This window comes from Ruditapes philippinarum, unplaced genomic scaffold (assembly GCF_026571515.1).
Source record: "Ruditapes philippinarum isolate M1 unplaced genomic scaffold, ASM2657151v2 ctg1475_1_1_1_1, whole genome shotgun sequence".
Lineage (NCBI taxonomy): Eukaryota > Metazoa > Mollusca > Bivalvia > Venerida > Veneridae > Ruditapes > Ruditapes philippinarum.
This window is the reverse complement of record NW_026853495.1, coordinates 171431-198515: the sequence shown is the minus strand read 5'-3', so window position 1 is coordinate 198515 and position 27085 is coordinate 171431. Positions and strand designations below refer to the sequence as shown.

The following is a 27085-nucleotide window of genomic DNA, read 5'->3' as shown; positions in this document are numbered from 1 at the left end:
TCTTTTTTTGAACTCCCTTGCCAGCTTAATTGACAGCAATTCATTGCTGCTGTTTTATGCAGTCAGAACAGAATGTTAGAACATGACATGCAGTGAAAATGGTTTTTCCTCCCCTCCCCTGGTTCTTTAATCAGTTGAGCTGAAATGTATTGTTGTAACTATGTGAAATACAATGGTTAAATACTGGTATAAAATTAGTGGCACTTTGCCATTGAGATGAATTGAATGGATACATTGTCCATCATTAGGTGGATTTGAATTGTGCCAGCCATTCATCTTTATTTCGTTATTAGACAAATAAAGATTTGTGGCACTACTTGCAGGCTCATTAATTTTGTGACTGCCTGAAATAGTATGCAGAAAAGCAGCTTAGGTCTTCCATAACTATTAACACTTAGTCAGCCATACACATTGGACTAGTGGAGACCAGGATCAGATGGCACATATGTGCTGCATGATTGTGGTCTGCACTGTTTGCTATTCAGTTAGAATTTATTTTGAAAATTTCATTAAAAATGATGAATGGTTTTGTCCAGTTTTAAAGATGGACAAGTCCATTTTTGATATTTAGGATGGTTAGGGTTAAAACTGGCAGGTGTCTGTCAATGCAGTCTGATCAGACTTCATACTTTTAAGTTTATTTTGATGTTGAAACCCCTGAAAATAATAATGGATTGTTTTAATTTTAAAGCATGACAAGCTCATTACACAAATTGGGGAGTGATATTAAAGTTGAATGCCTAATAATCCAGATCACCCTTAATATCTTAAATGGACTTGTCCATCTTTCAATATGGATAAAACCATTCATCATTTTTAGGAAAATTTTCAAAATATGTACCAACTGAATAGAGAACAGTGTAGACCATGATTAAACTGCTTTTGCCAGACCCTGGGTAAATTCAGTTGTGCCAACAGGCAATGTGTTAGACAGTATGAAACAAAACGGTATTCCAATATAACAGAAACATTGATACATTGATTATTACATACACTTAAAAATTCATTGCCAAAAATCTATAAATACAATAAATATCATTTTAAAAGTCATACTTTCTCTTTTTCAGTCAACAAATATTTTGACAACAACAGATCGTCTCAGAGTGAGTACAAACAAGGAAGGCGCTGACGTTCAGGGAATTCTTAACATCACATCCGTGATCAAAGACGACGAAGCTCTGTATACATGTACCGCCAAAAATGAAGCCTCAGACGAGAATCTGGTCGTTGTTGATGAAAAATCGGCCCAACTTACTGTACGAAGTAAGTCAAACTTCAATTTTTATTTTCATTCCTGGTTTTCATATTTCCATATTCAGTATTTCAGATACAAATTGGCAAGCTGTTACTTAAAAAAAATCTCTAAATACTACACAATAGTTTATAGAAATGCAGTAAAATTATTTTTCTGTATATGATCTGTGCTGGAATGGGTTGGGAAACACATATATTAGTGTTGCTAAATTTTATAGAACATCCTTTGTTAAGATTATGAAATATATTTCATTAGTGCTGAACTAAAATTGACTAGTATGGTTTGGCCTTGAAAGTTACCAATGAAAATTCCATTGAAGCTAGAAATTTAATGGAGTTTAAAATGTTTTGTTCACGGCCATGGCTGAGACATTGACTCATTCCATGTGTGCAAGCTATCCAAGTGTAGTTAATTTAATTTAAATATTCATTTAAGCTTGATTGTAAAGTAAGTGTTTAATATTATATGTTATTTGGGTTTTGGAGTGATATATGTGGATATATTACCTGTCAAGATTTTATATCACCCGAGCCTAACGGCTCGGGTGATATTTTATCTTGGCAGGTAATATATCCACATATATCACTCCAAAACCAAAATAATAATTTTATTACCCTTCCCATGCCGAGTTAAGACGATTTTAAAATAAATCATTGCTAATTCAAATGAAACGTCGAAATAAGATTCCCTTTAGGATACCCCTTCACCATAACATGACGTCACATAAATACATGACATATTATCTTTCGAACATAACCGATGTAAACAAGAGAAAAGGAGTAGTCTGTTGAACGCACTTTTTTGAAATTAATATCAAGCTTTCACAAGGTCAAATTTGTTTTCTATACTGACGAGAATATGTATCATTACTCTATTTTGGTAAATATTTATCATTTGACAGTTTAAAAGTGCTTGTAAATCGGAATTTATCTCACGTAAAATCAAACCGTACGCGCATCGCACGGCGCATGTTGTTTACAACGTGGGGTACCCATCGGGGAAATTTAATGTGTATATTACCCGTCTGGCTCGGTAATATCAATTTCTTTCGGGTGATCAATATCCAATCAAAAAGGCGGAAAAAATCTGGAAGGGTAATATACTATTTTGATGTTGGCTGTCTGAAATTAAGCAGTACCCTTGTTATGTGTATAACATGGTTGACATCTTAGCAGGACTTAAACCCTCAAACAGAAGGTTCACTTTCTAAGACTTAGTGAGTTCACACAATTCCCAATTTTAGGAACAGATATAATTATGATCTTCAAAGATCATGCAGAACGTCACATTACAGTGTTGTTTTCATTAAAAACTCTCATTCTAAATAATTCATAAATGCTTAGTGACTCAAGTTTTTTTACTTTCAATTCTAGTTCCACCAACAATTGAGAAAGCAGATGATGGCAAAGGTAAAGAAAATGGTCCAGCTAATCTTGTTTGTACAGCTCGAGGTGATCCTATCCCACAAATGATCTGGATTAAAGAAAAAACTGGTGATCGGTTTTCACCTGGAACAACAGATGATGTAAGTTAGAGAAGCTTTGAAATCGAAATATCTACATTCGATTCACACTAAGACTTACAACTTAGTGTAATACATGTAAGAGCTTCTCAAGGCTGTAGGTTCGACCCATGCAATCGTTGTCGGTTTCTACATGTGAGAAAATAGTTTTGCATTTCTTTCTGTTTTAAAGTGCCCCAGCCGATCTCTTTAAGAAATTCAAATACTAGGTTTGTAGGCTTTTGAACTTCAGTACAGTTCCTTTAAGTCTTTACCTTTGTTTGACAGTGAGGCATAACTTTAGTCATTGACTTTGTGTACAAATAGATACAGATGATTTGTGATGTTACTGTATTTATATTTAGGGTAAAACTGTGAAACAAGTGGAAGATAACACCCCTGGTAACCTTGGAGCCACCCTGACACTGTCGTTTACCTCACTTCAACATTCAGATGCTGGAGAGTACAAGTGTGAAGCAGTCAACAAGGCAGCTACAGCCTCTAAGATTGTTAACCTCGAAGTAGAATGTAAGTATTAGGTGTCTAAAGTGCTATACAATCTTGTTTATTGATAGCCTGTATTATAAGATATACAGCACAACCTTGGCAGAGCAACTCCCTTTGTAAACAAATATTATTTCTGTGTGTAGCTTTAGGGAGGTAAAATTTCTCTTCATGTAAAGAGGTAATTGCACTGAGGAGGGCTGCCCAGGATAGGTTGCAATGTATATTAATTATGCAATGCACTGGTATGATAATAAGAAAATTATATTTGTCTTCATTTGTAATAAATAGTTGAATTGGAAATAAATGCATTGTCTTTAAAAGACTTGTTCACAAGTGGTATTTTAGTACTGGTTAGACTGTATATTGAAAATTTGTTGAGGTAGCTTATGTTCTAGCTTCGTGGTAATATCTTAAACATGATTATTGTGGACTGCCTCAATATTTTGATTCCTTTTATAGCTCACATGGAAATATTGCCCTACAATATAGATTGTCTTCGATTGTAGATAAGCCAAACTTTAATGATCAGGGACCAACAACATTCTACAACTGGGAGAACAATGATAGCCCCTATATAATCTGTACATCAAATGGTAACCCAGTTCCATCATTCAGATGGAAGAAAGGTGATCAGGAAATCCGGTCAACTGACCCATATTATGAAATCATGTCACCTGAAGTAGACCCAGAAAACCCACATAGAGCAGTCAGTAAATTGAAGGTTAGTTAGATAAATGAAGGGCATTACAGTACTAGCATAGTATTACCATAGTATTGCACAAGATGTCAGTTTTAATTTGTATTTGAGTATCAGTCATTGAGTGAATTTGAGGTCTTCCAAAGAAGCAATTTTTTTTTAGCTATTAGAGTGTAATGATCTTTTATATAAAATTAAGGATGCATTACAAGTCTCAAGTTTGAGTTTAAAAAAATGTAACTTGTATTACTATTGGAATTTTTCTTCTAAAAATGTATCATAAATCCCCTTTGCTTTGTAGCCCCAATTTTAATCATGTCGAGTGGGGACAAGATCAGTCAAAAACCCCTTTTTCGTCTGATCATGGGTTTCAATTTGCGTACATATCAGGGAACTGGACAAAAATTTTTGGGAGAAATGACTTTTCCTTCAGGAAATAAAGGGGGAAAATTTTTAAATTTGGGGGGAAATTTTATATTTCCCCAAAAGCAGCCCGCATATTTTGAAATTTTTAAAAAAGTGAATGGTTAATCCCCAATTTAAAGATGGCAATCCCCGTCCCAATTTAGGAAAGGAAAAGGTTCAGTTTTTGAAACACCATTAATATTACTCTATAAAATAAATGAAAAAGTGATAAATTACATTAAACTGTTTAATTGGTTACAGGTGGGACATATTCACAACTTAGACAAGATGCATTATTGGTGAATAAACACTTATGCAACAAAATACAAATGAAAGTGATCTCAAATTGTCCATGGTACAAGCAGGTATATTAATCTTTGTCTATATTTCATTGACGTCATTATAAAAGTATTTGGAAATCTTTACTTCACTGTTGTTGCATTTTTCTGGTACTTTTGAATCATTGATATAAGCACTTTGTGTTTAAAATTGAGTATGCTCAAGCTTGTGCTAGAGGATGTGAGGGATGTTGCACTTTTTCATTATCCCTCATGTACAGATTCAATCAAACCTATTCTGCAAGTTTCATGTAAATTTGTTGTGATTAATGCTACTAAGGGATTACACTTTATCCAGATTTTTAGATAAGTGCTTATTGTTGTGAATTTAAAATCGCTTGCCTCCACATTCCCCTTGTTTCAAACCTTGCCCTGAGTTCTGGCATGTGTGCTACTACCCTGGTCCTATCTATACTGTTGACTACATGTACATACATTCAGCTCAAGCATGGAAAAGGGGGGTTAGCATGAATTATTCTATAATGGAAGGTCAGTAATGCTGTAAATAATTGTGCTGAATGTTGATAGTATTTATTTTGGGGAGAAATGAAGAAAATTTATTGCAAATGTAATTACAAGAATCGTTTATGTAAATTTGTGGTGTTCAATATTTACATGGAAATCGCATTTTATTTGCTGTTATTTCTTATACAGAGTCACCTGGGAAGCCGACCGTTGATATTCGTTACGATGATGCAAGTCTTATAGAATTTTGGTTGGAAGGCCCAACAGTGAAAGGACCTGATGTATCGCATTACACCGTGTCATATAAAGTAAAAGGCTCTAATGACGAACCCACCGTAATGACGGTTGCTAAAGGTAAGTCGATGTGAATGTAGTAATTAAAGTAGTACTTACTATGTAAGTTGAAAAGCATACCTGAGAACTTGGAACAGTTCAGTCAAAGTTTTAGGGAGTACAAAAGTTAAGGCACCAACAATATAGAAACTGATAGTAAAGGTTAATCACTTTCAGTTCCAGCCAGTTAAGGGTATATTTGATGAATGTTAATTTACTGGTAGTTTTCCTTTTAACATTAAATGCCGGAAATGATTATGTGATATAATTCAGGCCTTCTCTATCCAAATGCAACACCTACCCAGCCAATTCAAGAAGGTTTTCAATAAGCTTATAGCTTCCAACACAATCCAACTAGAATGAATTTGTATAAACTAAGGAGAAAAAAAAATCAGTCAATATGTTTATTGAAGAAGAAAAGTGACAACCATGATAATGATATTCTATTTCAGAGTACAGGGATCACATTGATACATCAAGAAAATACACTGTTCTACGTGTTGAAGGACTCAAACCTAGTACTATCTACGTTTTCAACTTCTTTGCTAAAAACGATGTTGGCACTGGGCCAGCGCGAGAACTTGAGAAAACCACAAAACAAGTCAGTAAGTATGCTACAGTGGTATTTTCTTCTTATCACTTGAATGGATATAGAGACTTTTCTTAGTAGACAATATTTATATTTAGTTTGTCCTTACGTTACAGGCTTACAGTATTTCAGATTTTCTAAGGTCTATAGTTCTAACAATTATATCAGGTGATGGGGTGAAAGAGCTTCCATGTTTTAACTTAGATTTTGACAGTCAATTATTTTTTTCTGTACTTGCTGTTGTTCAGATTTTAAACATGACTTACACATAACATAATTCAGTTATTTTTGTACCCTTTGCATCATCTTCATAGTTTGTTTGGAAAATAAGTTAAGGCTTATTATTTCTGAGATGTGAAAGCATTTTATCATCTAAATTGACCAATGAAAACCACTGATTATTAGAAATAATCAATGATAAAGACTAGTTTTAAGTTTCAAAATGGCCTCAATTCCCTAAGGTAAAGTGGTCTTATTGATTTTCACATTTAACTTGTACTTTAAAGAGTAAGCTTTTAGTTTGCTCTAGTTTGAGTTATTTATTTTCTCAACATTGAAACATTAATTGAATCCTAGCAGATATAGCACTGTAAATTTTATGCTTGTTTAAGATAGCTTTATTGATAGAAAGTAAAGAAGTAAACATGTATATGTTTTAAGAATTCAAGAGATAGAAAAAGATCATCTTTACTGCATTAATAAACAAAATATGCAGATGATTATCTACGTTTCCCACTGAGGTTACAACTTTGGGTAGGAAAAGATTTAAGCTTTGAATTAATCCCAGACAATGTAATATCTATTACGGGATACTTTGGCTTTGCACTTCTAAGTCAGATTGGAAAGCAATTAAATCAAAAAATTCTTTGTGTGTCTTTATATCCCTACTTACAAAGTTGGTAGCATACTGTGATTGGTAGATTGGTCTGTCTTTATATCTGTATGTTTGCCCTGTTTCCCTTTTTTTTTCGCTCAATAATGGAGAAGAAATAAACCTAAGTCTCTAACTTTTGAGGGACAATTGCCCATGGCTAGGTAATACCCCTCTTGACTTTGGAGGTCATTTTAGGTCAAAGGTCAATGTTCACAGTTAACACTCCCCAAGTAAAATTTCCGAACCCTTAGTTGTTTTTTAACTAAGTGAAAACATTAAACTAAGGCCAGTAAATGACCACTTTTTATTTTGAGGTCAGAAGGTCAAAGGTCAAGGTCATTGTGAGAAGTATTGTTATATCCTCAGTCATTTACCTAAGAAAAAATTAACTTAAGATTTGTTAAAACTAAGTATAGACATTGCAATTGGCCAGTAGATGAGCTCTTTCGATTTTCAGGTCATTAAGTTAAGGCTACAGAAACATTTTGTGTAAAAACTGTGTCTGTTCAGTAACTTGTTTCTTCTGTCATACTAAACAATATCAAACTTGACCTTTGTGAAATATGCATAAGTATGTAAAGATTTCACTGTGACAGGAAATACATGTTTCTAGTTTAGTTTAGATTTTTGCACAGTACACATTTCATATGACTTTGGGACTTTGGACTAATGACAGTAAATCTAATAAAGATATTGCCCTCAATTGTTTTGATGTGGAAGAAATGAAAGCTACTTTAATATACGAGGGCTGTTCAAAAAGTTCGTGGACTGCGGCTCTACTGTTCACATCTTTTAATTTGCGTATATGATTTTAACAAGAGACATATACGAAAAATATGTCTTATTAACAGTGAAAAAACAATACAATATGTTTAGACAAATAACAATTCTGTGACAGTTATAAATCACAAGGGGGTGCACAATCCGGCGCACCGCTGATGACCGAAACAAAATGACGTTCGTGACGTCGCAATATAAATGAAACATTTTTACCAGCATATTGCTTTCTTTTAGTGTTCAAGTATCTGCGGATTCATTACCAAAACCATTTTTCTGTGTGTGATGATGACCCGAGATATAAAGTGGTTCATCTTTTTCGCTCCATTCTCAGTATAAAGGTCCGAGTGCCGCATTACTTTCCGCTCTTATCGGGATTTTTGAGTAATTTCGACACTTAAGGACAGTGTTATTAAGTTTATTCAATTTGTTGATTTATAGTATCAATTGAAAACCGCCCTCGTCCGATTGTTTAAACAAAATGATTTTAATGATAAAAGAAAAACATTTTATCAAACTGACAATATTTTATGCGGTAAATCTACTGAATACCCGTTAGCATTAATTATCAAACGGACCTGGGTTAAATCAATCTAAAAAAAAAATAACACAATAATTTATTGTAAATACGCATATATCCTGGTGAATTAAATAACATTGTTACTTTAATTAAATTAAATTGTTTTGTTAGAATTGAATGCAAAAGATTCCGATGCAGAAATTAAATATGTAGGACATCTAGCAAATCTTTCATACTGTCTGAGACTTCTGTAGATCTTTTTGCAATTGACGTTACAAACGTCCCAACAATTTGCGCTAAAAAATTCTCCGTCGGCCCTTTCTGTCTGTGAGGCATGTATTTGCCGTATTTGAATCCCTTGCGCGACCCAGAAACCAAGAGACTTGCTCGCCAACCCTTGTTATTAGTTAATTAAATCACCTAATAAAACTATGAAGGATTATCCCACATTTATTGGTAAACATTTCCGAAAGGAGCAAATTTCTAGTTTTTAAACGGGCTTTATACTCCCCAACATACCCGTCTGTCTACTACTGCCTCAAAACCTGTTTGTTCAGCTATACAACGTCCAATCGACGTCAAATTTCAGATTTATGTCATTTACATACTATAAGATGATTATCTTGTAATTTACTTCATAAAACAATCATTCAGTTTTGTTTTCAACATTTGTTTATATTTAAACATTATAGAAAATTTCGGCATGCGCCGATGTTTGCGTTGCCATGGTTATTAAAGTGCACCTAACTCGTAAAGGAAACAAAAGTTTACAATAAAAGTAAACCTTACTTACAGAAATAAAGACACTCTTTCGATTCATATCCACTAAGGGTGTTTTTATGAACCAAGTAGAAAATGACAGCAAAAATGCACGAACTTTTTGAACATACCTCGTAATGTTGAATAGTGATGTGTACAGGAACACATACATACATAAACCTTTTAAAAACAGTTAACCAAATACAAATGTTTTCAAACCAATTTTCTATAAAATTAATCCTTATTTGTTATTTGCTAATTGAGTAAAGGTCAGAAGATTAATAGTTGTGCACAAAAAGAGACACAATGATTTGACCAGCAATTTATCAGCTTTTTAATTTTATAGAAATCTTAGATATCAACAGTTTACTTTTTAGCTCACCTGTCACAAAGTGACAGGGTGAGCTTTTGTGATCGCTTTTCGTCAGGCGTCCGTCCGGCGTCCGTCCGTAAACTTTTACTTTAAATGACATCTCCTCATAAACCACTAAGCCAATTTCATCCAAACTTCACAGGAATGTTCCTTTGGTGGTCACCTTTAAAAATTGTTCAAAGAATTTAATTCCATGCAGAACTCTGGTTGCCATGGCAACCGAAAGAAAAAAAACTTTAAATATTCTCTTCTTTTAAAAACCATAAGAGCTAGAGCTTAGATATTTGGCATGAAACATCTTCTAGTGAGTGTCTACCAAGTTTGTTCAAATAAAAGCCCTGGGTCAAAATTGGCCCCCGCTCCGGGGGGTCATTGATTTTCCCTATAAATATAGTAAAAAACTTAAAAAATCTTCTTTTAAAGAACCAAAAGAGCTAGAGCTTAAGATATTTAGCATGAAACATGTTTTAATAAGTGTCTACCAAGTTGTGTTCAAATAAAAGCCCTGGGGTCAAAATTGGCCCAGCCCCGGGGGTCATTGATTTTCCCGATATACATATAGTAAAAACTTAAAAAATCTTCTTTTAAAGAACCAAAAGAGCTAGAGCTAAGATATTTAGCATGAAACATGTTCTAATGGGTGTCTACCAAGTTTGTTCAAATAAAAGCCCTGGGGTCAAAATTGGCCCCGCCCGGGGGTCATTGATTTTCCCTTTATGCATATAGTAAAAAAACTTAAAAAATCTACTATTAAAGGAACTCAAAGAGCTATGGCTAAGATATTTAAGCATCAAACATGTTCTTAATAGGTGTCTACCAAGTTTGTTTAAATAAAAGCCCTGGGTAGTCAAAATTAGCCCCGCCCCGGGGGGTCATTGATTTTCCCTATATGCATATAGTAAAAACTTAAAAAAATCTTCTTTTAAAGAACTCAAAAGAGCTAGAGCTAGATATTTGGCATGAAACTTCTTCTAGTGAGTGTCTACCCAAGTTTGTTCAAATAAAAGCCCTTGGGTCAAAATTGGCCCCGCCCCTGGGGGTCAATTGATTTTTCCTATATGCATATAATAAAAACTTAAGAAATCTTCTTTTAAAGAACCAAAAGAGCTAGAGCTAAGATATTTAGCATGAAAACATGTCTCTAATGGGTGTCTACTCAATGTTTGTTCAAAATAAAAGCCCCTGGGGTCAAAAATTAGCCCCGCCCCGGGGGGTCATTGATTTTCGGCCTATATGCATATAGTAATAAAAACTTAAAAAATCATCTTTTTAAAGAACTCAAAGAGCTAGAGCTTAGATATTTGGCATGAAACTTTCTTCTAGTGAAGTGTCTACCAAGTTTGTTCAAATAAAAGCCCTGGGGTCAAAATTGGCCCCGCCCCGGGGGGTCAATGATTTTCCCTATATACATATAGTAAAAACTTTAAAATCTTCTTTTTAAAAAAACCAAAAGAGCTAGAGCTTAGATACTTTGGCATGAACTTCTTCTAGTGGAGTGTCTACCAAGTTTGTTCAAATAAAAGCCCTGGGGTCAAAATTGGCCCCGGTCCCGGGGGGTCATTGATTTTCCCTATATACATATAGTAAAAACTTAAAAAATCTTCTTTTAAAGAACTCAAACAGCTAGAGCTTAGATATTTGGCATGAAACATGTTCTAATAGGTGTCTACCAAGTTTGTACAAATAAAAGCCCTGGGGTCAAAATTGGCCCCGCCCCCGGGGGGTCATTGATTTTCCCTATATACATATAGTAAAAACTTAAAAAATCTTCTTTTAAAGAACCAAAAGAGCTAGAGCTAAGATATTTAGCATGAAACATGTTCTAATGGGTGTCTACCAAGTTTCTTCAAATGAAAGCCCTGGGGGGGGGTCAAAAATTGGCCCTGCCCCGGGGGTCATTGATGTTTTCCCAATATGCATATAGTAAAAACTTAAGAAATCTTCTTTTTAAGAACCAAAAAAGCTAGAGCTAAGATATTTAGCATGAAACATGTTCTAATAAGTGGTCTACAAAGTTTGTTCAAATAAAAGCCCTGGGGTCAAAATTGGCCCCGCCCCGGGGTCATTGATTTTTCCTATATGCATATAGTAAAAACTTAAAAATCTTCTTTTAAAGAACTCAAAGAGCTATGGCTAAGATATTGAGCATCAAACATGTTCTAATAGGTGTCTACCAAGTTTGTTCAAATAAAAGCCCTGGGGTCAAAATTGGCCCCACCCCAGGGGGTCATTGATTTTCCCATTATGCATATAGTAAAAACTTATAAAATCTTCTTTTAAAGAACCAAAAGAGTTGAATCTAAGATATTTAGCATGAAACATGTTTTAATAATTGTCTACCAAGTTTGTTCAAATAAAAGCCCTTGGGTCAAAATTGGCCCCGCCCCGGGGGATCATTGATTTTCCCTATATGCATAAATTAAAAGCTTAAAAAATCTTCTTTTAAAGAACTCAAAGAGCTATGGCTAAGATATTTAGCATCAAACATGTTCTAATAGGTGTCTTCCAAGTTTGTTCAAATAAAAGCCCTGGGTCAAAATTGGCACCGCCCTGGGGTACATTGATTTTCCTTATATGTGTATAGTAAAAACTTAAAAAATCTTCTTTGAAAAAACCCAAATAAGCTAGAGTTAAGATATTAAGCATGAAAACATCTTTTAGTGAGTCACAGTCTACAAAGTTTGTTCAAATAAAAGACCTGGGGTCAAAAATTGCCCTGCCCCAGGGGTCATTGATTTTCTTTTATATGTGTATAGCAAAAACTTAAAAATCTTCTTTTGAAAAAACCCCCATAGCTAGAGTTTAGATATTAAGCATGAAACATCTTCTAGTAAGTGTCTACAAAGTTTGTTCAAATAAAAGCCCTGGGGTCAAAACTGGCCCGGCCCCAGGGGTGTCATTGTTTGTAACTATATGTGTATAGTAAAAAACTTTAAAAAAAATTCTTTCAAAAAGCACAAATGAGCTAGAAGCTTAGATGTTCTAGCATGAAACATCTTCTTAGGGTGTCTACCGAGTTTGTGCAAATAAAAGCCCTTGGGTTAAATTGGCGTTTGGGGGCCTATATACAGGTGAGCGACCTCAGGGCCATCATGGCCCTCTTGTTGCCAAATTCTACAGAGAGTCAAAAACATTAAAAAAACAACCCATTTTGGGGGGGGGGGGATAATTCTTAAGAAATAACGTTATGAAAGAAATATGTTTGTATATTTACTTAATACAGAATTAACCTACTTAAAATAGCAGCATACTATTTTATTCTGGAATATTTCTTTTTTTATGAACAATATCCTTGACTGTTAAATAACTCGGACAAACAATGTCACAATTCTTTCAGAGAGTCAATCTGAACCATAAGGTTACAGAAGCAAGATAATTTTACATTTTATAGAATTCCTGAAAATATATTATATCAGATAAAAGCTTAATACCCTTTAAAGCTGACAACAACTGTTCAATATTTGAAAAGCAAGGTGACTCAATTCTGCAAAGATTGTCGGGAAAAGTTTCATTTTCTTTGGTTAACATTGTAAATTACAATATATTCAGGATGCTATGTCTGTTTTGTTTTTCACCTTTTTTTGGGAAAATGTAAAATTTAATGTTCGTGACAAGAAAAATGTAAGAAACAAACAATATTCTACATGGATGAAAAATATTTCACAGTGTATAATTTTCCCATCAGCTTGTTCTCTCACTGATTTATTGTTCAGTTGTTAGTTACGATGGTGTCTAATTTGCCCCTTGTTAAAGTGCTGTGTGTGTGTGTAAGGGCCTAGAAGCAAAAGGTACAAAATGTGAGTAAAAGTCGAGAGTCATTGTGTTTTTTTGAGTGTTCTGAACCTTGTGTGAAGGCAAAAATGTTGTTACAGTAAAGATAAAAAGCATAAATATGACTCCCAAAATGTATTGCATTATGGCTACTCCATACTATCTTTGATCGTTTGTAATGGCAGGGTTAAATGTAACAAAGCACAACAATTGCTTTGGTTGCCATGTTTTCAACCTTTTGCTTTTTTCAGCCCTGCCACACACAAAAATAAGCTGTATACATGAATTAAATCAGTCTCCATACTATTGTCAGAAGTGACTTATTGCAAAGTTAACTTTGCAAGATTTATAGATCGATTTTTTTATCATTATATATTTATGCATACAATTCTAGAATTCTATAAAAAAGACATTCTTGACTGTCTTATTGAAACAGTTTTCTTCTGATATGTAGACATTAATATATCATAGATTTAGCATCATTTAGAGTTTGTTCTTTAAAACAATATAGTTTCTTCTACTTCATTGTACACAAACTATATTTCTTCATTATTTGCATACAGGCCGTAAAGTATCTCTTTGTCATAAAACTGCTTGCTTGCTTTCATTATGAAATAGCTTTATTTTGTATAAGTATTTTCCCTGCCAAAAACTATTTTGACAGACAGAAAGATTAATTTGCTGAGTAGACCATTGTTTTTAACCCTTAAATTAGCAATTATTGGCAAATATTTTATGCTTAAAATCTTGTTTGCTTGCTGTTAGAGCTCTAATGAGCTTTAAACCTGATTTAAATTTTTTATACAAAAATGATGAAATGTTGTAATTTGAAAAGTGTCTTGTTTTTTAACCTAATTTTACATTTTCCTTTGATTTTAGCTGTTTTTCGTCATTTTGTACCCTTTTCACTAAGTGTGTGACATGGGCAATGTTTTAAGCATATTTTGTTCAGATTTATGTACATGGAATGATGTTTGGTTTTTGATCATCATGATTGATGTTCACATGAAGCACATAAACAAAATTGCAGCAACACCCTATCCAACACTCTTTCCTGTCACACCCAGTTCACACTTTCTGAAGTGACACCCAAACTCGCACTCCCTAGCTGCCATAACACCTAAACTTGCACTCCCTGTCGTTACACCCAAACTTGCACTCCATGCCATTAACACCTAAACTCTCACTTCTTGCCATAATGCTTGCTAAACTTGATGGGCACCTTCATTTGGGTTATAAAGCTTTCCCTGTCATATTGCATGAGTAATTTCTACAAAAAACCACAAAACTCCAAATATTTTACGAAGAAATCTGCTTGCGAAAGCAAGAATGACACAGATGGTTATTTTGTAGAGACATTACAAAGATTTGCAGAGCAATATGATTATTTGCCGTTAAAGTTAATATCAATCATTTTATCCGCAGAATATTCAGTTATTTTTTTTGCCAAACACAATTTTTGTGTCGCCTCTACGGAGTAGTGGCGACATATAGGGATCACTTCTCCGTCGTCTGTCTGTCCGTCTGTCTGTCTGTCTGTCTGTCCGTCTGTCTGTCTGTCTGTCCGTCCGTCCGTCACAAAACTTGTCCGGACTACTCCTCATTAACTACTGGTGCAATTTCATCCAAACTTTACAGGAATGATCTGTACCAAGTCTAGTTGTGCATATTGTCAGCATTTTCCGGTTCAATGATTTTTGTAAGAGTTATGGCCCTTTAATAATTTTTAATTTTAAAGTTTGTCCGGACTACTTCTCTTATACCACTAATGCAATTTCAATGAAACTTTACAGGATTGATCTATAGCTCAAGTCCTTGCGCATATTGCAAGGGTTTTCCAGTTGAATGATTTTTGGCCGAGTTATGGCCCTTTGATAAAAAGGTTTCTTTTTTTGTGTGTTGCCAGATACACAAAAGCTTGTCCGGACTACCCCTCATAAACTACTGGTGCAATTTCATCCAAACTTTATAGGAATGATCAGTACCAAGTCTAGTTGTGCATATTGTCAGCATTTTCCGGTTCAATGATTTTTGTTTGAGTTATGGGCCTTTAATAATTTTTATTTTTACAGTTTGTCCGGACTACTTCTCTTATACCACTCATGTAATTTCAATGAAACTTTACAGGATTGATCTGTAGCTCAAGTCCTTGCGCATATTGCCTGGGTTTTCCGGTTGAATGATTTTTGGCCGAGTTATGGCCCTTTGATAAAAAGGTGTTTTTTTTCTGTGTGTTGCCAGATACGCAAAAGCTTGTCCGGACTACTCCTCATAAACTACTGGTGCAATTTTATCCAAACTTTACAGGAATGATCAGTACCAAGTCTAGTTGTGCACTGTCCGTCTGTCTGTCCGTCTGTCACAAAATTTGTCCCAACATGAAATTGGCCATCATGAGGCGACACATGTGATTACTGATCGCTCTTGTTTATTGTTTTGTGTTGTTTTCACTCCCTTTTATGTTCATAATAAGGGGGATATCTTTATCTATATTTACTTTTGTGTTAGGTTATTCATCAAAGATGTTTGGCAATATGCCAAACAAGCTGTCTAATTGCCTGAACAAAATTGAGAAAGATGTCAATTTTAAGATCTTCATTCAACCCAAAGAAGATAGATCTCCCAAAGTGTTCCTTTTTAGTCCAAAGGAGATATATCTCCCAGTGTTTCTTTTCAACCCATAAGAGACAGGTCTCATAAATTATTCCGTTTAAATCCAATAGAAATGTATTTATAATGTTCTTACCAAGTGTTTTTGACCATTTTGAGAGGTTATAAACATTAAAAAAGGGCTTGCTTTGCAGCACAAAGTGTAAAAGGTTACATTTAATTTTAATTTCTTTTGGAAAATTTTATGTAAACTGGTTTAATATCTTATTAGAAATATATTTTCTTATTCTCCAAGAAAGGCAGACCTGGTTTAGAGTCATTCAATTAGATGAAAAGAAATGACAAGATTATTTTGAAATAAGTATAATCATAAAGATACCAGAAGCTTACTTAACATTGTAAAATAAGGGAATTGTACAATTTTTAGTAAAATTTGCTAGGTGAACTTTTAAATGAAAAACAAAAGCTTCAAACAGAATTGATAGGGAATTGAACCCATGTGTGGATTTATAACTAGATGAAGAATCGGACATAGCTTGACATATAGGACCAGAATATGGGAGGGACTAAAGGCCTATTTTTAGCTTGGGTGGGAGGAGTTTGATTGTGTATGTTTGTGTACTGTGTATTTAGCTGTTGTGTTTCTTACGTTTTCCTGTTTTTGCAGAATGATACATTTTTTGTTTCCTTTAATTTTTTGTTAAAAGTATAAAAGACATCATATTCTTTTCATGTAAAATGACCTTAGTTATTATTTTTGCTATCACAAAGTTGTTGAACTGTTTTCACATATTTCAGATTTTTTTCTGGACCATGTTATTATTCATCAACTAGAGTGAAGATATTACTTTTAAAAATGAAATATGGATTTAATTCCTATTTTTGGTTTGAAGTGAAATACTTAAAAATATTTTCTCTTTAGCATGTGGTTAAAGGGAAATATTAAGTTTTTCACAAACTACATTGAAACACATGATTATATCTATGCTATTTGATGGAATATATTATATTTGTATTTAACAATATACAGTGAGTGATATGCATTATATCACACTGGTATAAAAAAAAGTATAAAAAAAGTTCGAAGTCAGTCATATATAGATTATATACTCAAGAGTGTATATAATAGTATAAAATTCAAGAATTAATTAAAAGTGCTCTTTGCAGATTTTGATTTTTAAAAAAAGTGCTTTAGGCAATTTTTATTTTTTGAAAAATTTAAGTAAGCAATATGATCATGTTATTTGTGGTATTAATCTTTCTTGATATGTATAAACAGCAAGCAAACAAAGGTTTAATGACACATGTAAGTCAAAGTTTATCTTTATATATACATGTATGTGAATATTACAAAGACTTTTATGCCCTTTCATGGCATTAACTTCTATTATTCTTTTTATCATCATTAATACAGTTACGGAAGTGGTTCTACTCGGGTGCCCGTTCGGGCCTGAAATAATGCACGAAAGGGCACCTTGAGGTCTTCCTCCACCAGTACAGCTGGAACGTCGCCATATGACCTATACTGTGTCAGTGTGATGTAAAACCCAATAAAACAAACCAACAAATAATACACAGTTTTTGAAGCTACTCTCCCACACATGGTTGTGATATTTGGCGTTTCTGAAACTGGCACCATCAAAAAGATTTCAATTTGCACCAAAGTTTTAAATATTTACTTTGAACTAGATGACTTACTCATGTCTAGCTACCTGAAATACCAGCTTTATGAAGTTTTGCACGTTCTTCCTGAACCATAACAATTTTTTTTTTTTTGGTAAACATTTATTCAAAAAATTGAATCTATAAACAAAATGTTTATAAAGCAAAACATTACCTCTGTCTCAAGAGAAGCATAACAGCTGCTGTCAGGTCACACTTATCTCGTGAAAACTGCAAACTTTTACACCTCTGTGCAGCTTATATCTGTAAACAGGTATGGTGTTGTTTCCTCTCCCTGTTGAAATGACAATAAACAGCCGTGTGTGGGTCAGTAGCATTAAATGCCAACATAAAATAAATGATTTCTCAATCTTAGACAAGTTTTTCTCTTATCAAAAATGGTTTATTTGTTTGTTCAGATTTGATTATAATAATAAGTCTTCATTTATGGGAACAGCATTATGATATAATGAATAGCATAATGTTGAAAAATTGATACTCTATATATATCACATCCCACAAAGGGTGATAACTCTTCACAAGATGATTTTAACCACGACTAACCTCGTCTGATATGTACATTGGTTGATGTCACATGTCCCTGGTGAACATTCTCTTCTACTCTCTGAAGTTGAATGTGATTTTTTTTATTATTATACCTTAAAACAGTTTTTAATAAGTGCCTAAATTACCTATGCAGGGGAAGTAATTGATATGGAACAGAGCTGTTTGTTAATGTCATAGGGCCAGAATATGATGTAACCATGTGACATTATAGATTTGTTCCCCTCTGACATTACATAAGGCTATGCATATTAGGGCTGTTTGGCAATGTCAGGGGGCTGAAATGTGATGTTACAATGTGACATTATAGATTTGTTCCCTTCTGACATTACATAAGGCTATGCATATGAGGGTAGTTTGTTAATGTCATGGGGCCAAAATGTGATGTTACCATGTGACATTATAGATTTGTTCCCCTCTGACATTACATAAGGCTATGCATATGAGGGTAGTTTGTTAATGTCATAGTGCCAAAATGTGATGTTACCATGTGACATTATAGATTTGTTCCCCTCTGACATTACATAAGGCTATGCATATGAGGGCTGTTTGGCAATGTCAGGGGGCTGAAATGTGATGTTACCATGTGACATTATAGATTTGTTCCCCTCTGACATTACATAAGGCTATGCATATAAGGGTAGTTTGTTAATGTCATAGTGCCAAATGTGATGTTACCATGGGACATTATAGATTTGTTCCCCTCTGACATAACATAAGGCTATGCATATGAGGGCTGTTTGGTAATGTTAGGGGTCTGAAATGTGATGTTACTATGTGACATTATAGATTAGTTCCCCTCTGACATTACATAAGACTATGCATATGAGGGTAGTTTGTTAATGTCATAGTGCCAAAATGTGATGTTACCATGTGACATTATAGATTTGTTCCCCTCTGACATTACATAAGGCTATGCATATGAGGGTAGTTTGTTAATGTCATAGTGCCAAATATGATGTAACCATGTGACATTATAGATTTGTTCCCCTCTGACATAACATAAGGCTATGCATATGAGGGCTGTTTGGTAATGTCAGGGGGCTGAGATATGATGTTACCATGTAACATTATAGATTTGTTCCCCTCTGACATTACATAAGGCTAATAAGTAAATTAAAACATATGAGGTATAATAATATATATGTTTTCTTAAAGCTTGTTTTAATTTTGTTATTGTTTTTCAGCAAAACAGTTTTGAAATTTTGCTCAAAGAATTGTTCCAATTAAATGTCTCATATAAGTCCCAATCAGTTTTTTATTTCAAGAAAAAAACCACATCTTTTTCGCAATCATAAATGAGATCAAAGTTGCTCAAAATAGCATTAAGCATAAAGTGAACTTTATATCATTCAGTTTGAAAGAAAATATGATAATTATATGAATGTTTGGTATATCTAAAGCGTTTATATTAGAATATTTAATTTTGGAGAAATAGTGGTTAGAATGCCTATCTTATTATACACTTCAAAGGGATGCCTAAAGTCTATTTGAGCCATGTCACGACAAAACCATCATAGTGCATTTGCGACCAGCATGGATCCAGACCAGCCTGCGCATCCGCGCAGTCTGATCAGGATCCATGCTGTTCGCTGTCAGTTTCTCCACTTGTAATTGAGTTGGTAAGCTAACAACATGGATCCTGATCAGACTGCGTGGATGCGCAGGCTGGTCTGGATCCATGCTGGTCGCAAACAGACTATGTTGGTTTTGTCATGACGCGGCTCATTTGATGTAAAAATCTCAGCAGGGTAAGAGTTAATGATGTGTTTTCTTATTACAGGGGTGCCTGATACTCCAAAATTAGACGATACACCAATGAATTCCGGCAAGCCAACATCAATTTTGGTAAAATGGTCAATCCCCAGCAATGGTGGAGCTCAAATTCTAGAGTACAGACTGACATACCAAAGGGTAAGTTTAACCTTTGCCACCCATAGTATCTTAAATGGACATGATGTTTTTTTTAGCTCACCTGTCACTTTGTGACAGGGTCGCTTTTCGTCCGGCGTCCGTCCGGCGTCCGTCCGTCGTCCGTAAACTTTTACTTTAAATAACATAAACTCATAAACCACTAAGCCAATTTCATATAAACTTCACAGGAATGTTCCTTTGGTGGTCACCTTTGAAAATTGTTCAAAGAAATTAATTCCATGCAGAACTCCGGTTGCCATGGCAACCAAAAGAAAAAACTTTAAATATCTTCTCCTAAAAAACCCAAAGGGCTAGAGCTTAGATATTTGGCATGAAACATCTTCTAGAGAGTGTCTACCAAGTTTGTTCAATTAAAAGCCCTGGGGTCAAAATTGGCTCCGCCCCAGGGGGTCATTGATTTTCCCTATATGTTTATAGTAAAAACTTAAAAAATCTTCTTTTAAAGAACCCAAAGAGCTAGAGCTATGATATTTAGCATGAAACTTCTTCTAATGGGTGTCTACCAAGTTTGTTCAAATAAAAGCCCTGGGGTCAAAATTGGCCCCGCCCCAGGGGGTCATTGATTTTTCCTATATGCATATAGTAAAAACTTAAAAACCTTCATTTAAAGAACACAAAGAGCTAGGTCTAAGATATTTAGCATGAAACACGTTCTAATGGATGTCTACCAAGTTTGTTCAAATAAGAGCCCTGGGGTCAAAATTGGCCCCGCCCCAGGGGGTCATTGATTTTCCCTATATGAATATAGTAAAAACTTAAAAATCTTTTAAAGAACACAAAGAGCTAGATCTAAGATATTTAGCATGAAACATGTTCTAATGGATGTCTACCAACTTTGTTCAAATAAGAGCCCTGGGATCAAAATTGGCCCTGCCCCGGGGGACATTGATTTTCCTTATATGTGTATAGCAAAAACTTAAAAATCTTCTTCGAAAAAACCTGAAAAGCTAGAGTTTAGATTTTAAGCATGAAACATCTTCTAGTAAGAGTCTACAAATATTGTTCAAATAAAAGCCTTTGGGTCAAAACTGGCCCTGCCCCAGGGGTGTCATTGTATTTAAGGATATGTGTAAAGAAAAAACTAAGAAAACTTCTTTTAAAAAACCCAACGAGCTAGACCTTAGATATTTAGCATGAAACATCTTCTAATGGGTGTCTACCAAGTTTGTTCAAATAAAAGCCGTGGGGTTTAAACTGGCCCGGGGGGGGGGGGGGGGGGGGGGCTATATACAGGTGAGCGACTTCAGGGCCATCATGGCCCTCTTGTTTTTTCAATTTTGACAAATCATCATTTTTAGAATTAAAAAAAAAATGTCCTGACTGAATACTCAATAGCGAACAGTGCATACCATAATCACATAGCAGGGATGTGCCAGTTGTTCTTGGTTTGCAGTGGTTACATTTATTGGTAATTCTATTGCCCCCAACAGACTAAAGGTTAAGATTAAAGTTTCTTGAAAATATTTCATGGTGATTTTGCAATTACATTAAAAAAAATATGTTATAAACTAGCCTATGTAAGTTGATATTTAAAAAAATAAATAAATTGATTATTTTCATTGGCAGGTAAACGTTAAAACAAACAACACCTCAGACAATACAGCTTATAAGGTAGATACTAAGATAGGCAAACCAAGCTCTCGCACTGGTATAAAAGATCCATCAGTTCTGCTTGATAATCTTCTACCTGGTTCATTCTATGAGATTAAAGTTTCTGCTGTTAATCAGAAGGGTGAGGGATTACCTGCAACTAAAGTCGTTAGAACACAGATTGGTGAGTACAAACAATATTGTAGCATAGGTTTCTACAAAGGGCTAATCGACATAGATTATGCCCTGAGGTCAATTTTGTTACAGTGATCTTGCAAATCTTTGTTACTTCATAGTGGGGCAATATTGCTACCCCCTATGGAATTGTACCACGTGTTCGAATATTTGAATAAAGAACATCAAATTCACTCATTTGGACATAGTCAATCAACACCCTAATTATTAACTTTTATAATAACAGCTAAAAACTTGTTACAAACATAATCATCATTATGACACGCGCTATTTTAGCAATTATCGTCTAGTTTGTGTTTTTCAACACGTCTGAAAGGAACAGATGAAAGAAAACTATTACTGTTTGGGCTGAACATTTTATATCTGAGATACTGAAAAACAATATTTCCAAGATAGATAAAGAAGGAAGAAAATCGGGACTTTTAAAATTTCATCGAGATAACCAGATAAAGCGATGTCGAGATAAAACGATAGTTGATGATTTAAAAAAATAAATAAATTGATTATTTTCATTGGCAGGTAAACGTTAAAACAAACAACACCTCAGACAATACAGCTTATAAGGTAGATACTAAAGAATAGGCAAACCAAGCTCTCGCACTGGTATAAAAGATCCATCCAGTTCTGCTTGATAATCTTCTACCTGGTTCATTCTATGAGATTAAAGTTTCTGCTGTTAATCAGAAGGGTGAGGGATTACCTGCAACTAAAGTCGTTAGAACACAGATTGGTGAGTACAAACAATATTGTAGCATAGGTTTCTACAAAGGGCTAATCGACATAGATTATGCCCTGAGGTCAATTTTGTTACAGTGACTTGCAAATCTATGTTACTCCCATAGTGGGGCAATATTGTTACCCCAGGGGTAGCCCTATAGAAAAGTTGAATAAACTATTCCCATGGGGTCAAAGTTGGTGCTGCCTAGATGTCAGTATACCTGGACTTGTGTAGGGAAATACAATTTGAACTTCATGTGTGTGAAACTTATAATCGTCTGAGCTATAGGTATTTGCCATGTAGCCCTGCCTTTTCCTAGCTATTTTGGGTAAAAGTACCTAGCCCAGCATGGAAATTGTTGTGTTGTAAAAATGCTTTATTGGGAAAAATACCTCCTCCATTTGTGGGGGGTATAGTATTTTAAAATAAAAAATATTGTTCATTCCAACCAATGCAAATATCATTCAAGCATAACCCAGCAAATTTCAGGAATTTCAGTTGAATTTCAGTTTGATTAGGAATTATTATTTTGAATTGGGAAAAAATAAGCATATTTACTGGGGATTGGGTCTTGTTATCTGAAAGTTGCTGACACTTGGAAAAGGCATAAGCATTGCCTTGTGAATCTATAATAGTTACATAAGCCATGCCCCTGGGGTCGCAAATGGCCCCATTATGGGAGATTATTAGTTTTATACATAGATTTATGTAGAAAGACATGTTACAGTAATTGCAATATGGGGGACGTTAGAGGGGACACAATAATGGCATTTGAAATATTGGTGTTTAAGAAGTCATTTGAGAAAAGCATACTTACAGTTACAAAAAATGGCTGAAGTTATAAATATGAAAAACAATAATAATTGTTTTGAAGTAACATTGAAGAGAATTTATATTGTAGAAACCTTTGCATTTGTTTGTTCATAATATGTTTTATTGGCTAGCACTTTTATCTCAGTATTACAGCATAGTGGAGTCATATTATATCAGGACCAAAGTTAAAGTGGAAAAAATATGGCCATGTTTGTAATACAGGGATAGAAGGGTGTTTGGTTCTCTAAGTTGTTTTACAGGGACAAGAATTCATTTATTACAATGGCTTTTGCCATATGCTTTTTTATTGGACAGTGACTTCAGTTGTAATATGGTATGGCCCATGTCCATCCATCATTATGTCAAAAGGTAAAGGTCATGATGACTTTTGTGAAAAATACTTGCCCATTCAATAACTTGAGAAGGTATAAGCCAAGGTTTGTGAAACTTGGAAGGGACATTGCCCATGGTCAGTAAATGACCCTTTTGACTTTGAGGTCATTATGTAAAAGGTCAAGATCACAGTAAAACTTGTGTAAAGTTCTTGTCTGATCAACATGAACTTGTGGTTGTTTTCTTATATTTCTCAATTGAGTTGTGTAACAGTACCTGTCACAACAGCTTGAAAATGAGTGTATTAATGGTTAGACATGCAGAGCTCTTGTTTAGATATTTATAAAGAATGCTCCAACTCTTATGCATAATCTGTGAGCTTCTGTGTAATAATAATAATAATAATAATAATAATAATAATTAATAATAATGAACATTTTATTTCATGAAAGTAACATATTTAGAAATACATTTCTTATTTACAATATGGCCTTCAATTAAACAAGATTAAGAAATTCACAAATATGATTGTACACACACATATCAAAAACAAACATTCAAATTGACAGACACATGCCTACATCAGATTCATTTAAATTGTATATCAAGTAAATATTTTTTCATATTTCTTAAAAGCATATATACAAGATGACTTGTTTAATACAACTGAAGGTAAATTATTCCATACTAGTCTTGCATTGCATTATTTCTAAAAGTTCTTTTTACATGTTTTGTATAATATCTTACATGTATAATGTTTCTTTCTTTAGTTGATCTAAGTGTATCTGTTTCAATTTTCGAGAACACTAGGATATCTGAAATGTAGGAAGGAGTCAATCCTTGAATAGATTTAAATACTAATAATGCTGTATGATACGTACATCTATTTTCAAAAGTTAACCAGTTTAATGTAAGGAAAAGCTGTAAAAATGGCGTTTTGACTGGTTTACACAATATTATCTTTGCTGCGCATTTCTGCAGTTTATTCACTTTTTTAAACTCAGTTTTATTACAAGTACTCCATACAATACAACATTAATCAAAACAAGGTAAAATATAAGCATTGTAAAAGATTTCTTTCATTTCAGCAGATAAAAAGTATGATAAACGCTTTAAGAGAACAATTTGTTTTTGTAATTTATTACAGACGTGCTTTATTTGAACATTCCATTTTAAATTTTCATCTAAGTAAATACCTAATAATTTCTTTGATTTCTTTTGACTAAGGCATGTACCATCTATATTTGAGCCGCCTCATGACAAAACCAACATAATGGGTTTGCGACCAGAATGGATCTAGTCCAGCCTACGCATCCGCGCAGTCTGATCAGGATCCATACTGTTCGCTATCAGTTTCTCTACTTGTAATAGGGTTTGTAAGCAAACAGCACGGATCCTGATCAATCTGGATCAATGCTGGTTGCAAACACATTATGTTGGTTTTGTCGTGACACGGCTCATTTATATCTAAAAAAGGATTGGATTTTAATGTATTTTCTGATCCTATTACTATACAAGTGGTCTTTTTCGAAAGCATGCAAATTTCATACTTTGTATTGTTGAAATATGACCTGCAATTTATATTGTTATATGACATGTTAAATAGTAGATTTTGAAATTTTGACATGATGAATTATTGATATGGGCATATGACATTGAGTGTTTGAAGTTCTTCATGTTATTTGCTTGAAAACAAGTGTTTCAAAGATGACATGCCAAATTTTGGAAATATGCCATTTACTGTCTTAGTATGTGTTTGCAAAATGGCTGATTCCTTGTCCAATCTGACAACATATTCAACATGTTCATAAATTGATGAAATTTGACATGTTGAATTGTTGAAATATGACATAATATTTTACATGAAATGCTGCCAATTTTCAGCTGAGTCAGTTCCAGGTGCAAGTACTGGTAAGGGTTACATACACATTTCTACATTTTCTATTTTATGTTGTTGTTAAGAATGCGTTTATAATAAAAACATGTGAATCTGGAGTTATTAATATTCAAAGTCCTTGCAAAGTGTACATATTGCAACATGGGATTGAAACTCCTGTGCAAAATTTTTAAATGTTTCTTTTTTTTCTTTCATTTGTGTTTGTGACCAGTCTTGAATGCTTTAATGAATATTCAGGGGGATAGGGGTTTGGAACAAACTAGAAAAAACGACAATGACATGCTTCTTGTTTTTGTTGGCATGATATGCGAAAGGTGAAGGCATGTCATTTCTACGGGAGTCACGGCCTACATTTTAATAGGGAATTATAATGTACTTATCACAGTAGCACAACTGCCACCCCTTATCTAAACTGTACATAGATTTATAATAATCTTAAAATTTAGAGTTTTTATTTTTATATGACCATTTTTTTGGATGGTAGAAGTAGAACCTATATTATGATGGTAGAGTCCTAAATTTGTGTAGTACCCCAGACAAAATACATCAGGTGTTTTAGTGTGTGTTACTTTGCAAACATATAATTGTGTATGAAAACTTTGGTTTACCATTTATTTCACAGATGTAGTTCATTAAATTTATAATAACTATAACTTTAGTTTTTCATTTAATTTGATAGAAAAGTTTCAAAGGTTTATGAACTGTTTTTCTTAAGTATTTTGCAACAAAAGAGAAAATAATAGTGCAGGAATATAAGTGATTGCTATCTTGTAAATATAATGTGGATTGAATGTAGACTTCAAATATGTTGGTGTTTTTATAATCATCTTACTATGTATCTGCTAGCAGCGATCATGCCTTTGCAATGCCACCAGTATAAGCTTAAAGCAGTTGCCTGCTCACTGCCAATCTGACCAGCATCTTTACTGCTGATTTCTTGATTTTGATACTTTCAATTTTTAAATCCATTAAAATATATTCAATGAATACCCAAGCAAGTCCTAAGAATGCATTTTGACAGTGTATAAAGCTATGACTGGCCAAATTTAATGTAAAAATATAAAAAAAAGAAATGAAAATGAGGTTCTTATGTTCTTATAGTCATAAGATTTAGTGTGGTGTAACAGATAGTGCAGGTTCTTCTAAATAGGGTGAGCATTGGACTTTATAATCCAGGGGTCACTGGTTCTGTCCTTGGGCTGTGACAATTGATATGAGACATTTAGTCTAATATTGTAGGAATATCATGTGGGATAAGTAGTCAGTCACTTGTAAGTAATTGGAAAGTACTGGTTAGCTATCCAGGAAAACCAGTTAGGTTGATAATCTGCTGAAAAAAGATTCAAACATTTGTTAAAACAAGCTGAAAAACAAACAAAAAGTCCCTACTTTAATGAATTATAAGTAAGGAAACACAACAATGATGATTTTTGTTTGCAGACCCAGCTGCTTTATTGTCTGTTAGCCTTTAGACTAACAAAACAGTGGAATGTAGGGGCATACCTGTTCTATGAACACATTTTTGTAATTAACTTAAAGGTACTTTTGTATAATCTATATCAAGATACAAACAAATATTCTATGAATTAATGTCAGCCAATTTA

The 27085-nt window shown here is 34.0% G+C and overlaps 3 protein-coding genes across 3 annotated transcripts in view; all 3 read left to right on the top strand.

Moving 5' to 3' along the window:
• Positions 1–4668, top strand: part of LOC132737057 (neural cell adhesion molecule 1-like) — a 56399-nt gene extending 51731 nt beyond the window's left edge. Inside the window, exons 7-11 of the mRNA XM_060724288.1 lie at positions 1068–1263; positions 2629–2780; positions 3122–3284; positions 3770–3984; positions 4627–4668. Of these exons, the coding sequence (XP_060580271.1) occupies positions 1068–1263; positions 2629–2780; positions 3122–3284; positions 3770–3984; positions 4627–4668 (768 nt within the window). The remainder of the gene's footprint in view (positions 1–1067; positions 1264–2628; positions 2781–3121; positions 3285–3769; positions 3985–4626) is intronic.
• Positions 4669–4678: 10 nt separating this feature from the next.
• LOC132737055 (fasciclin-2-like) lies at positions 4679–21795 on the top strand. Its single transcript, XM_060724287.1, has 5 exons — positions 4679–4730; positions 5358–5522; positions 5954–6106; positions 19784–19914; positions 21502–21795. The coding sequence occupies exons 1-5, from the start codon at positions 4679–4681 to the stop codon at positions 21793–21795; spliced, it is 795 nt and encodes a 264-aa protein (XP_060580270.1).
• Positions 21796–22263: 468 nt separating this feature from the next.
• Positions 22264–27085, top strand: part of LOC132737050 (neurofilament heavy polypeptide-like) — a 34092-nt gene continuing 29270 nt past the window's right edge. The window contains exons 1-2 of the mRNA XM_060724283.1: positions 22264–22450; positions 25469–25495. The gene's annotated coding sequence lies outside the window, so the exon portion shown is untranslated. The remainder of the gene's footprint in view (positions 22451–25468; positions 25496–27085) is intronic.